The following is a 13,724-nucleotide window of genomic DNA, read 5'->3' on the forward strand; positions in this document are numbered from 1 at the left end:
GACAGCTTACATTTTCCTTCCATTTAATTTCATTTCTCTTTGTCTCTGCCCTGGTAAGCTTCCTGTGCTCTCCAAGGCCTTTCTCTTAGAGCTTATCTTCACTGAAGGAGTATTTCCACGTAGAGCACAACCTCGTGCTGCATTGACTGCATCATTCGGGCTGGCACACTCAGCTGCACCGCTCTCATCATCTTGTTACTTGGCTCTTGGGTACATTTATTTTCATGGGAAAGAAAACCTCAGACTATTCGGAAGAATGGAAATAAAGCAAAAATGAAGAAATTCGCTCCACTAAGTAAAACAGTGCTAGCTCTATGAGCATTAATTAGCATTTCTGCTGCTCAAGGGAAACTGCATGTGCAGGAGAAGCAAAGCTTCCTGAGCTAACTGCTTCTCATAATTAGACTTAAAAACACAAAGTTAGATTCTGCTGTTTTGGCTGATAGGCTTTCATTCACTGTTCTATTTTTGATCTTCTTGGAAACAAAATCTTACAGTGCGAAACACACTGAAAGACCTACATTACAGAGACCCACTTCACAGCAGTCATATGAAAGACACTGAAGTTTCCTAAGAACGAGTACATCTCTAAGGAACAGACTGAGATTCCCCCTGGCCTGCAAGGCCAACTATAGCATTCCATTGCTTTCATTTATAAATTATAAAAACGTCTCATTTATAATCCAACACTATATTTAAGAAACCAATATAAATTCAAGCAAGAAGTACGGGACTTCATTTTCAGTGTAACAGCTAGTGGCAAATATCAATCACTTCTGAAATATCAATCACTTTAGCAGGGCAGCTTTAGAGAACAAAAGTCATGCCAGGTCCATTTTTGTCTAAGTGAATATACACAGTTGGCTTCAGGTCAAATAAAAATAGAGTCTGAACAGAGGTAATCACCAATCAGCACCGAGCTAGGAAAAGAGGGAATATGTCATCTGTGGCAGAAGACAGCTGTATGATTCCAAGAAGATTAAAACTGACAGCAAAATGCACAGTAGCTATCTTCTGCTTATTTAGTCTTTGATTACGATTTAAGTATCTATTTTGATATATGTATGTGATATATCGCATAAAGTTGTACCTGTAAAAGAGAATCAATAAAACGACTGTCCAAAGTACTACAATTTACCAAACACGAATAAAGCAGACGCTGACCAGAGGACAGTTACATTTCAGGAAACACATTTCTTGCACTGTGCTGAATCGAGCTTTACAGATCCTGACCACGTGAGATACTTTTTAATTACACCACAGCACACAGGTGAAATTTACCTCCCAGAAGGTCCAAAACAGACTTCATTAAACAGATGCGTGAGGTACTGGGAGAGGTTCTCACTGATGTTGTGTGTCTTGTTTCCTCCCGGAGAGAAGCTGGGCTTCCCAGCAAGCTCTCAGAAAGGGCAGAGAAGAACCTCCACTGACAACAAAACAGCCAAGCTGACATGGAGGCTCACAGTCCCACAAAGGGTTCTGCATACAGTCGGTATTGTTATGCAGTCATGTCTGGAAGCCCCAGCTGTTCTTACACTCCCCTCTGTACTACAGATAGGCCCGATTCCTTCCTTGAAAAGTAAACGTAAGAAAAAAATTAAATGGAGGGCGATTTTCACTATGCTTAACTCAGGACTTGGTAATTGTGCAGGACGGAGTGCAGGAGGGAGCGCAGGTAAGTGCAGTTGCCAGGGGGTTTTCTCTCTTTAGAAAGCTGTTCTCTTGAAATAATGAAGTAACCTTGCAAAGAGGCACCAGGTCCATCTTCTGGAGGCTTGCGAGTTTCAAGATAACAGCCACTGCACACCAAACAGCCTAAGCCACTCCACCTTCTATCTAACTGTGATGATTATCGTTCTTGAGTATTGGTATCATGTATGAACACAGGCAGTGACAGAGTCATGGCAGAATTCCTGATCTAATGGACAAAATAACAGAACAAAGAATTGGAAGAAATACATAAGACACCAAAATAAATGAATGCGGTGATCTCCTTAAGTCCTAAAAGAGGATTCTGATCAAGTCTGGGAAGTACTCAAATGAGATGGTGGCCTGAACAATCAAAGCCATCTTTTATATTTCCAGTACTTCTTATTCCCACCCAGAGAATGTAGAAATATTACAGCAGCACCTGCCTTCATAGTGTGCTTCTTCCATGTCAAAGGTATTGTTTCATCTCAAAAATAAATAAATAAATAAATAGAATCCCAAAGCTCTTCTTATAGATACTGCTAAGATTTAAGATTATTTACACCTAAACAAAACAGAACCAAAAAAACCCCACCAAAACAACAAAGAACAACAAGAAGAAAACTGCTGGTAAAAAAGGAGACCAAGGTACCAATTTATCTGAGCTGGTATTTAAAACTAATTAGGTACATTAATCAAATGTTACACTGTCCCTGCATGAGCCTCAGAAGTTTGCAGGGGAAGATTCCCAAAAACAATTGACAAAAGCACTCCTGGAACACTTCCACAGGGCAGGCTGGGTGCATAATGAAGCATAGTGCATCGTGGTAAAACATGAAAACATGCAGTAATCTAAATACACTGTAATAAGAGAAAAGCATTGGAACAAAAAATTCCTTACAGTATATAAGTAAGCAATTTTGTGCATTATATGGAAGGCACATTTTTGAAGAATTGTGAATGTGGGCAAGGGCAAATTTAATCTCCTGAAGTAAGGACGTGCAAATGAGCTGACATTTTGAAGAGTGACTCTTGCTGTCTGACCTCCTATTACTTTCTGTAACTAACGGCTCCTCGATAGTATCAATAGTTAAGTGAAGAATAAATAAACGAATGAATGAATAAATAAATAAATAGATTTAGACCCCTATTGCCTACCTCCATTCTCTGAATCTTACACAGCTTCATAGGATCACACTTCTGTATCTTGAATAACTCAAGTATAGGCTATAGGTCATGAACAAGGCAAACATTTCACTTTTAAATCATCTGCCCCATTTCTGCCTCTTACAATTTTAACAAACACTAACAAGTAGTAAATTTTAGCTTGATTAATTGGTTTTGACAACATACAACGATGAACAGATCTGATGTAAAACACATGAATGTAGGCTAGATATGCAACCCTTCCTCCACCTCCATACCCGGGGTGCTGGGAAACCCAACAGTTTAGAGCTGCAGCTTCTTCCACTTTCAAGGCTTTTAGGAAAAAATACCTTCTACGTACAATTTAACTTGGGCTGTTTCTTCCTTCTATGCAAAGGCCTCAGAATGGGGACAATACTGTGCATGTATTACCTATAATTGTAGCAGAAAAATCTTGCAGAATATGAAAAAGGAACAGCAGCAAAACTAGTCTCCAATAGTACTCTAGTAGCATCATTATGAAGATGCCACAAACCACCAAGAAGTTCTGAATTTTCCATTGCCACTTGGACAATCTTTACATAAATTAAGGCAAGTTATGACACTGCATCAGGATTTGTAGCCATAAAACCTCAACCTCATAAAGCACCATTACACGACATAAATATTTAATACATAAAGTTTGTGAAGTTCTGACAATGCAATTTTCCAATACACAATCCTCTTTTAAGTCAAAATTTTATCCTTCATTAACTTGAATTCTGCCACATTACTGCAATGTCAATTCTTTACTTGGATCCACACAGAATAAAATCCATACAGATGTATTTGTCTGACTTCCCTCTTCATAAAATTAAAGGTGCTGCTCATCACATCAAAAAGTTTAAGGTTCAAATTATTAAGGAAAATTAAAGAGAAAACATAATGCAAACTAAATATATACCCAATAGGGCTAATTTGGAGACAGACAAGAGAAATAAAACAGTCTGCAGAAAGCAAAGCCTGTAGAAAATGGGCACATTAAGGAAAGAAAGAAATCAGTCACCCATGCAAAATTACCCCTATTGGCCATCTGAGAACTGACAATGAAGTCAACTGTAAAGGCAGCTGAGACCAGCAGGCTTTTCTAATTAGAGTACTGGGGGTGGGTAAAGGGGGAAAAAAAAAAAGCAAAATCAATGTGTATATATGTACAAACAGACATTTGGCAGAAAGCCACTACTTCAGATTTAGCAATCATTTGTAGATATATATATGATCTGTCCACTTCATTAAAGCAAAGATAAACGATTTGCTCTATGGATGCACATTTGTTTTCATACACACAGACATTAAATGAGGAAATGTATCCTTCAGAACTGAATATCCAGTAAATACCTCTATACAGAAAATTAGGAAATGCAGATAAAACAACCCTTGTGAACAAATGTTTATAAAAGATCCTGAATTCCCTGTAATGTGCATATGCAAAGATTAATCCTCAACAGCCAGAAAAATATACATACTTATTCCTAACCTAGAACCATACAGCATTATCTTTCAGTGAGTGTAAGGGTTGAAGATAAACTTGAAAAATATTGTCATGTTATTAAATTCAGTTAACATCAGGCTTTTATAATACCAAAATTTATCAGTGCAATGGAATGCTTTGGATTTTTAAAATTATTATTGTTTTCTATTTCTCTCCTTAATAGGCTTAAGACATTCCCATGACATTCCCATAATGCTCAGAATAAAGATGCAGCCTATGCTAGAAAAACAAAGTTTAAGTGGGATTAGGGCATAAACACAGATCAAGCTTGACTTCTCCATGATTCAGTCTCATGTATAGAGTTTGGTTACATGTGGTTGAACATCTAGAAAATACTGACAGAAGACAACAGCGTTGCTTATTAGCGCATTTAAAGAAGGAAAGCAAAAAACGTAGGCTTTAATTACATTAATTCCATTTGAATATACCAGTGGTGTTGAAAGTAAGATAGGGATATATTCCAGTAAGTTTCCAAAACCTTTTGTTAGTTGCTTGTTAAAACTTCAGTTTTCTGTCCTCTAAATGGCACAGCTATCCTTCAATGCAACATAAACGTCTTGTGCTCTCCTGGGAGTGAAATGTAGATTAACAGTCAGTGTGGAGGCTGCTCCTTCTATTGCTTATGAAATCTGCTTCAATAATCAAGGATTCCAAAGGGATATAATATCTAGGTGGCTCCAAAAGTAATGCCTCATATTTATTCCTCGTGAACTACAACAGTCATGAAGAGCACAATTACACCATTTAATAGGGCAAATTCTCAGCTACAAAACATTATTTTTCAACACAGACACCATCACTAGCTGCACAATTTTATCAGTGATGAACAAGAGCCTTCCTAGGGGGGAAGGTTCCACCTCTACTGCCATAGCACCAACAACTGCCTCTGACATCATGGGCCAAACTAATGAAATAGGAGGCATTGCTTTTGGAGCAGCCTTTATATGTCGTCTGTGCTACTAGTACTATCCTGAGCACAGTGAAGACAGTGTAAGCATACTAGGGCTTTTATGTACTGCTATCATAGCAATTACTGTAAATACTAAAGCTGAAAACAAACCTGAAGTAATTTTACAAGTTTACGACAACCAACTTTTAAGGCAACAATGTTTGAATTTAAAATTCTGGAAGCTGACTTCAGGTCTCCTAAAGGGAAACTCAGCTGGAGGATCTCACTTAGAAACACACAGTATGGGAAGTGAGGCTCATAAGACCATGACTTTGACTATTCTTAAAAAAAAAAAGCTGCAAAGAAGAACTGGAGGCACTGGAGGAGAGCCAAAAAAGTCATAGTCAAGTATGGAATATATTAAAAAAAAAGATAACAATTACAGCCAAAAACAGAAATGACAATAAAATACAGAGACTCAATCACATTCTAACTGTTGTGTCCAGGAGGATAAAATAATAAATTATTTATAACTTACCCAGAAGAACATAATAACAAATTCTCATTTAATATTTCAATCTTTCATTTCACAATAGTGATGCTTACTTCATAAGCAATATTTGTTAAGAAATCTGTAATTGCAAGGTGTGTTCACACTAGAATTGCTTTTCAATAAATTATTTGTGAAGGCCTCATTGCTCAGAGGACTGGAGACCAAATGCATATAAATTTAAAAAATACTTTGACACGTCAGTGTCCTTGTGGAGCTGTCACTATGTTATTTAGGAGCACAAGTCCTAGCAGAAGCTATGAGTCATTCAGGCTGTGATTCCACAGTGTATTCTCTTGTTGGCAAAGCTGACTTAAGCAGTTCCTGCCACCACCACTACATCTTACCGGCTCATTTGCTTTCTTCACCTTGGCCTGAGCCCTTCATTTTAATCTTTCTTTTGTGCCAATGCAAAGGATTGTTTGACTCTCAAGTGAACCAGATTGGAGAAATTATCTACATTTTAAAGAGCTATACAAAACCCTCATATTTGGCAGAGATATTTTTAACTCGGAGGAGGCTTCTGGTCAGAGTAACCAAGCATACTATCAAACAAGGTGCTATCATGTTGACTAGAAGCAAGTTGGAATGAAGAACAGGAGAGGGCAAGGAACAATGTAGGTTAGCTTTACTTCTAGGAGGAATATTTGTTAAACTGTGAACTTAGACATTTATTTTATGCATAGATATCCACCCCAACCATTCAGCGGTATCAAATTGCCTTACTGTCCAAAGGCTCTTAGTATGCTTAGGAAATCAGTATGACAACCTCACTGCATTTCATAATTAGCTTCACAACTCCAAAATTACTGCCTTAATTAGGAATTTTGTTGGCAAGACCACCTAGTGAATGAAAATTTTAGAGGCGCCACACAAGGCTCGAACAACAGCAGCTGGGCAGTATGATACAGTAAAGGTACCTGAAGCTAACACAGTTGAGATGAAATGGGTCACCCCCCAACAGCTGCCTTAGTGCAGAAGCTTCCTAGGCAGCTTTGATGACATGACTGCCCTTCAGATAGCCAGAGTTAATTGTCCATGCCTCACTTTACAACTTGCTTCCAAAAACCAGAATATACCAAGGAGCTTTTCTCTTGCTGGGTCAGTGACTCAAGGTTCTAAGTCTCTCCAAAGGATTCTGTTTCACAAGAAAGCTCAACTTCCACTTACGTAGCACAAAGACTCAAACATGTCTACAGTGACATTCATCTCTAAGCTTTCACCAACGACCAATCTAGTCTCCAATTAAGTATTTAACAGGAAACTTTCTCCCAAATCTGACCTCCTCAATTTCTTTATTCTCTCACCCTGGGCTGTACTTTTTTCTTTTTTTCATACCACAGCTGCACTGTAAAACAAAGTGAAACCTCAAGAACAGTAACAAATGTTTCAAATTGCTAGGTAGGTGGGTTCTGAGGGAATAATGAGAAACCTGGGGTTGAGACTGCTGAAACAAGTGCTCATTACTCAAGTGCAAAGTCATACATATGGACATAAATGCATACTAATGCCAAAGATTACTACAAGTACTTTTAAAACAGCTGCTTACAGTTAGAGGAAGAAGTTCTAGATCGTATTTCCTCAAAGATTTCCACTGTAGGAGGCAGCATTAAAAACATTGTTTTGTTCCTGATTACAGTGATACTCATAATACTACCAGGTTATTTGCATGTCCTGCTCTGTTTAACAATTGATGTTTAAGAATTCTAAACCAACTTATCTGTGAACAACCCTAATGCAAAAAAGACGTTGTAAACAATACACTACCAAGTTAGAAAGGATCATATAGTTCTTTACTGCACAAAGTAGAGGGCATTTAGAGTGGAAAAAATATAATGCACTGAAACCATAGTACATTTTTGTAATAACTGGAGGAAAAGAATAAAAAGAGGAGAGATTACTCTGACTACTGCAATAACTTACTGGTTCTTTAGCCAGTCGTGAACAAAGGGGATAGAAAAGAACTCTGTGAATGACTCATCTTTCCTCCTTGGATTGTGGCTGATTAAAACAAACAAACAAACAAGAGAAAAAGAAAGCAATTAATATTAATTTAAAGAGCAGCTATTCCATTTAGAAATTACTGTCTTTGAACCACTGGACATATATTAACAGCAAAAGCCATGATTAACTTACTTGTATAACCACTCCGTTAGAAAATCACAGGCAATAAATTTGGTCCTTTTTCTCTAAAGATAGAAGATAGTTTCATATTATTTATTATCTTTGGATAAGTCACATGTTTTTACTAGCGGAAAGGAACAGATGCTAAACTGACTGTTTTTATTAAATAAAATATATGGGATGTTACTCTGTCTCCTTAAATACTGCTATTGCCAATAGTCAGTGGCTCAGCCAAAATCTTCAACCTTTTGTGAAATGCTAAAATGTCAAGTTATAATGTCAAGCCAAGTCAAAAAATGAGTGAGAAAATTTTACACACGTAATCTTGATACTCACTGTAGTATAGTTGAAAGAAATGTCTCTGAAGGGTAATCTCCTTTAGTGGCAACCTCAATGCAAAGAAATTAACAGAACTCTTACATGAAAATATGTTGTAAGCCTACTTGCCATTTGTTCAAAGCTCTATTATCATACTTAAATTACTTCATTACTTCCAAGGATTTGAAAGGACATTGATGGAACATTGTTTCCTCTTGCATAGAGGAAACTTGCAGGTGTTGTGCATACGTACACACAACAGCGCACTGCATGGCTGCTCACACAAAATTTCCTGTTGGGTAGTCCAGATGCAGCCTTTAACTGCAGACTCAGTTGAACAGGACCTGTTCAACTGGACTGCACTACATACTACAAAATACCTTTTGAGATCAAAATACCAAGCAAGAATTTTGATCAGTATAGAATTAAAGCCTGTCTTTTCCTGGAGGTTTCCTCTTTGCATTCCATCCTTGCAAATAAAGTGTACAAATGACTACAGGTGCTTATTCTTCTTTTCATACACCAGGTGTGGTTCCATAGCATGGAAAATATAATCTAGACTGCTGGTCAGAATTAACTAGTCTGTTCAGGATCCCTCTTACACAAGATGTGTAACAGACAAATACAGCCAGAGAGTGAAGGATAAAAGATATTTAACCACTGCTGAAGAGAGACAATCAGTACTTTATTAAACTAGCAGCCATTTGGAAGAAAGAAAGCCTATTCCCACGCAGAAGGTAACACCACGTCAGATGGGAGTATAAACTGAAATCATTACTCTAGGAAAACAATTCTTACTGGTCAAACATGTTAGTGAAAACCATTAGATGTCATGAAAAAGGTTGGAGCCTTGAACTACAAGAAATGATGGAAATACTGCCACTTGCTAAGAAATCAGAATAACTATGCAATTAGAGATCAATGCATAAAAACGATGCAAAAAAAAAAAAAAAAAGGCATGTGAAGAGCAAGGCAGACAAGAAGTCCTGCCATTCTCTCAAGGTTTGAGATTTAGCGTGCAACATAGAATCACTTTGTATCACAGCCACACCTGAAGTGGATGAGGAAAGTTCTTTAAGATCCTGACTGCATCCAGTGAAGGATGCAGGGCGGTCACATAACTAGGGGATGACAACAGTGAAGTTCACAGGTAGACAGCACAGCATCCCTAGACAACACCTCAGAAAGCACCTACTTTTCTAAGTAAATCTTACCATAGGTAGACATACAGATAGTCTTCCACAGAAAAGAAAGAAAACTGCCTTAAAGGTAAGTGGGAGAACAGAATGAGGAGATTACAGAACTCCTTTCAGTCCTGAACTCCACATCCTTTTTCAGGCTTCACAACAAAAGTTCTGGGGTTCATGGAGAGCTCCACTACAATGCTTGGCTGTGTAGAACATGTATGTCTCTCCAAGGAATTTTCTCACTTATCAGTACAATGCCAAACATATGTTTTGAGACACCAACACCCTTTACTAGGGAGATTTCTGCAGCTTATTTTACATGATGACTTTCACTTGAACAGAATCTGAAAACACTGCTTGATTGTCCTTATGTAGATATTCCCAAGCCCAGTACAAAACTGGATCCATTATTCAATGAATTGTTTCTGAAGCCAAATTCTATGCTTTGTCAAGAAAATGAAATTTAATCTAGCATTAGTAATTTAATCTGTTTTAAGTTCCTTTGCAATGGGAAGAAAAACAATCAGAATAATGTTGTCAAAGCAGTTATCAGTGAATCAAATTCATCTTAGCCTATCCTTGTCAGATTCAGTGAGCTTATCAGAGAGTGATTCAGTCTAAATCCTTTCTTTTCTTTTTTTTCTTTCTTTTTTTTTTTTTCTTTTTCCTGCCAGGAAACAGCTCACTCTGCTAGTCAATTAAATCTTCAGTTGCACAGCAGTCAACATTTACAGAAGGGAAAGAATGACATAAATTGACCTGTCTTTGACACATTCCTCCTATGCCACGAGAATCAAGATAAACACAGGAAATATCTGCACAATGCACATTGTTAACCTGCAGAAATCTTTATTAACTATTTATGATCAGAATGCATGTTCCTATCTTCAGTGTGCTTGGTAATAATAATGCAAAAATATTGGTGATGGGGAGATTCCAGAGACATCAGATGATCTTCTTCCATTTGCTTTCCCTCATTTAACATACTTTAAAATATAATATATTCCACACAGTCTGTCACAGCAATTTCTTTCTGCAATTGCCAACAAGAGAGAAAAAACATAGCTATGAAAATAAAAATGTTCAAACCTTGTTCAGTCTTTATTTTGAAAAATGAATGCATTACTCAAGTTTCATGAAATAAAAGATTTAATAAAATATCTTTCCCCAGAGACTTTTGAAAGCAGACATGATAAAGCGCAGGACAAATGACAGTAGAAAAAAAAAATCAGCAAGGGAATGCACTGGACAATCTAATAGGTCTCTTTTAAATCTCTCATTTAAAAATGAAGCTCCTGCAGACTGCTCCCAGTTCATTTGAAGCCTGCAGATATATCTGGCAGCTGGCAGCTTTACCAGGGTTTTGCTTTTAGATTTCTCATGTGTACTCACTATATAATGAAAAGAAGCCTATTACAAATCAAATGTTTAAGTTGTTCCATCACTTTCCAAATAAGACCTTGCAGACTGCTTTCTTACACAGATGACTACTTTCCTTTTCCGCACTTCCCTTCTGATTCTGTAATTCTTCCCTTCCAGACAGGTTTCTTTTCTGATCTCTACCTTGACTTCCTCTGTTGTTCCCATGACCCAAACTCCCTTATCCCATTTTCTTCAATCCCTTTAACACGTGAAGACCTTCAGTGCTCTCATCAACAATCCACTCTTTGCTCCCCCACCACCATTCCCTCTCTCTTTCCCCAGGCTCACAAAGCAGTGCCTGCCATCATTTCAACTACTCCTCTCTTTTTTGCACTGCTTCTTCCATTTATCTTCCTCTGGTTTATTCTATTGGAGCTGCCCTTTGTAAAGGGGCTTTAATGACTTATGTCTAGCCAGAATTCAAATCCCATATTTTGCTCTCATCCTTTACAATTTCAGTTACCTTAATCACAATTAATCATGTTCCTCTCTTTTTCTCTCATGAATTCCATGAATCTTTTTACTCTTTGTTCTCTTCCTATTTTTGAAGCTATTTCCACTGTGTTTATCACAGGAATCTTTCTCCCTGCTCTCAGCTTCCTCTGGGCTTTCTAAGGGTTGTCTTTTTATCCTAAAAATCAGTACCAGCCACTGCAACAACCACTTTAATATAAGATGTGGCACAGTTTTTTCCTTCAAATTCAAACAGAACAACATATTTCTTACAAAACAACAGTACAATTAGAAATTATGCATTTAAGTCAGAAAAGGAAACAGAATGTCCAAGTACAAGCACCTGGTTAGTAACGGAAAAGAACACAAATATTCGTTTATATGGCAAGGATTGAGAGCTGTTGTTTTACTTGTTATTGTTCAAAAAAAGAAGGAAACGATGCCACAGTGGAAAATGATCATCTGGCATAAACTTGCTTTCCTAAATTTCCTTCCTCAATATCAGGACTTCTGCATATAACCACAAAAACCACTCTGCTAATTTTTATGATGTTTCTAGATATTAGAAAATAATTGCTTAAACTTGGCATTTGACTTTTTTTTTTTTAAAAAGTTTTCTATAAAGCGACGCGCAGAAGCATACAAAAATCTATTCTGAGGACAATCAATATATATACCACAGAACCTCTGCAAAATATCTCAGATTGAAAAAGGACAGAGTAATCTCAGATTTGTGCTAAGTTTAAAGCTAAAGTATTTCTAAGAATACTTCTGTATTAAGCACTGCTCTATTGCCTTCAAATATATGTAATACTTATTTAGGACTGTATTTTAAGGTAGCTTCAAAACATGCTTTTTTTGTTAGACAATATCTACTCCTTCAAACAAAATCTGAATCAATATAAATTTCATTAAAGTGTGATGAATAATATACATGTTCAATTTGTTCTTGGCCAGATAACATAAAATTGATGGCAGGAATAATGTATAGAGATGTCAAGCCACAATGACACGTCCACTGACCACTTTCTTATTTCACATGTATTAATCACAAATTATAAATGCCCACAAACGTACCTATAAAACCAATCATCTCACAGACAGACACAAATCTTTTAAAGACAAAGCAAAAAATGGAAATAACTCACTGTTATTAAAAGTACAGATCCGGATATGAAATACAAGTTTGAAGTGTCCAGTCAAGCATGGTAAGTGAATTTTTGGTAAGTGAATTAAGGAATTTTAGGCTGTGCTAAGCACATCTGGGGCAATGGCAAACACTACATATGTAATTTTTACAATTTGTTCCATGATGTCTGTTATCACATATACACATACCTATAACAGGAAGTCAGTGTCAGTAGTTGGAGTGCAGGTATGCCAAGACCTCAGATAATTAACCCACTAGTATCTCAAAATCATCCTCACTTAGCTTTCATTTTAATTTAGAATTAAATAAAGAAGAGGTAAGTATTAGCATGAAAACTGTTGATGACAGGCAAAAAGTGGGGAAGAAATTAAAAAAATACTTCTACAGCTGGAGAAAATAGCAGAAATGATGCAAACCCAACAACCCTGAGTTCCTAATCTATTGCTGGGGGTCAGGGAGTTAGGCTGATACGGTGAGCTTTCTTTTGCACTGGTTCTAATGTATTCTTAAGTATCCCCCATGTACAAAGTGGACTGCCTCTATAGGTACATTCACACACAGGCAGAAGAAATACATAAACATACATAGAAGACAAATATTTTTAAAAGTACATTTTTCAAAAGCTCATCAATGCTAAATACCCTGCTTTCCATTTAAATGGAATTAATTTATACAGAACTTTTAAAATCTAAAATAGAAATTATACCTAGCTTAGGATGTCAGACCAAAAAAAATAACTGAGTAATAAAATGAACTGTATTAAGTAAACATCAAGTTTTTTATGTCTCTGAAATGAGTGATGCACAGTAATCTAAAAGAAAGTGCGTTTCTTGGAAATACAACACAGCTTTGGCTAGATGCAACTGAATATTTAAGGAGAACTGGGTGTGAATAGACATTGGCATAATGATGAAGTGTGTGTGGTATACAATCTATTCTGGATTACCAGGCAAAAAACCACTCCCAGCAAACTAGCTCCAAAACAACTCACAATATATTATTTCATAGTATTGTCATCGGTTTTCATGTAAACAAGCACAACATAAAGAAACACAACCTGTGAAATAAAAGGCCGTAACTCCTTGACAGTGATCTGAACTGCAAACTAAGAACTAACCTCAAAGCACTTCTCCTTCTTTGCTTGATGCAGAAGTTCCGACATTCCGGGTAAGAGCACTGGAAATATGTAGTACTCTAAATATGCTTGAGGAGAACCTGCACAGAACAGTACAGCTTTCACTTGTAGACAAGCACTTACATTTCAC

General features: G+C 36.9%; 1 protein-coding gene across 2 annotated transcripts in view; it reads right to left on the minus strand.

Annotated features, from left to right (window-relative positions):
- Positions 1–13,724, minus strand: part of IQCK (IQ motif containing K) — a 53,626-nt gene that overhangs the window by 33,701 nt on the left and 6,201 nt on the right. For both annotated transcript variants that reach the window (XM_042835348.1, XM_042835349.1), the window contains exons 4-6: positions 13,577–13,674; positions 7,942–7,994; positions 7,729–7,806 (exon numbers count right to left, since the gene is read on the minus strand). In XM_042835348.1, coding sequence (XP_042691282.1) covers positions 7,729–7,806; positions 7,942–7,994; positions 13,577–13,674 — 229 coding nt within the window. The remainder of the gene's footprint in view (positions 1–7,728; positions 7,807–7,941; positions 7,995–13,576; positions 13,675–13,724) is intronic.

The sequence above is a fragment of the Centrocercus urophasianus genome, unplaced genomic scaffold (assembly GCF_019232065.1).
Source record: "Centrocercus urophasianus isolate 14NV4802_14NV808 unplaced genomic scaffold, USGS_Curo_1.0 seq_51, whole genome shotgun sequence".
In the NCBI taxonomy this organism is placed as follows: domain Eukaryota; kingdom Metazoa; phylum Chordata; class Aves; order Galliformes; family Phasianidae; genus Centrocercus; species Centrocercus urophasianus.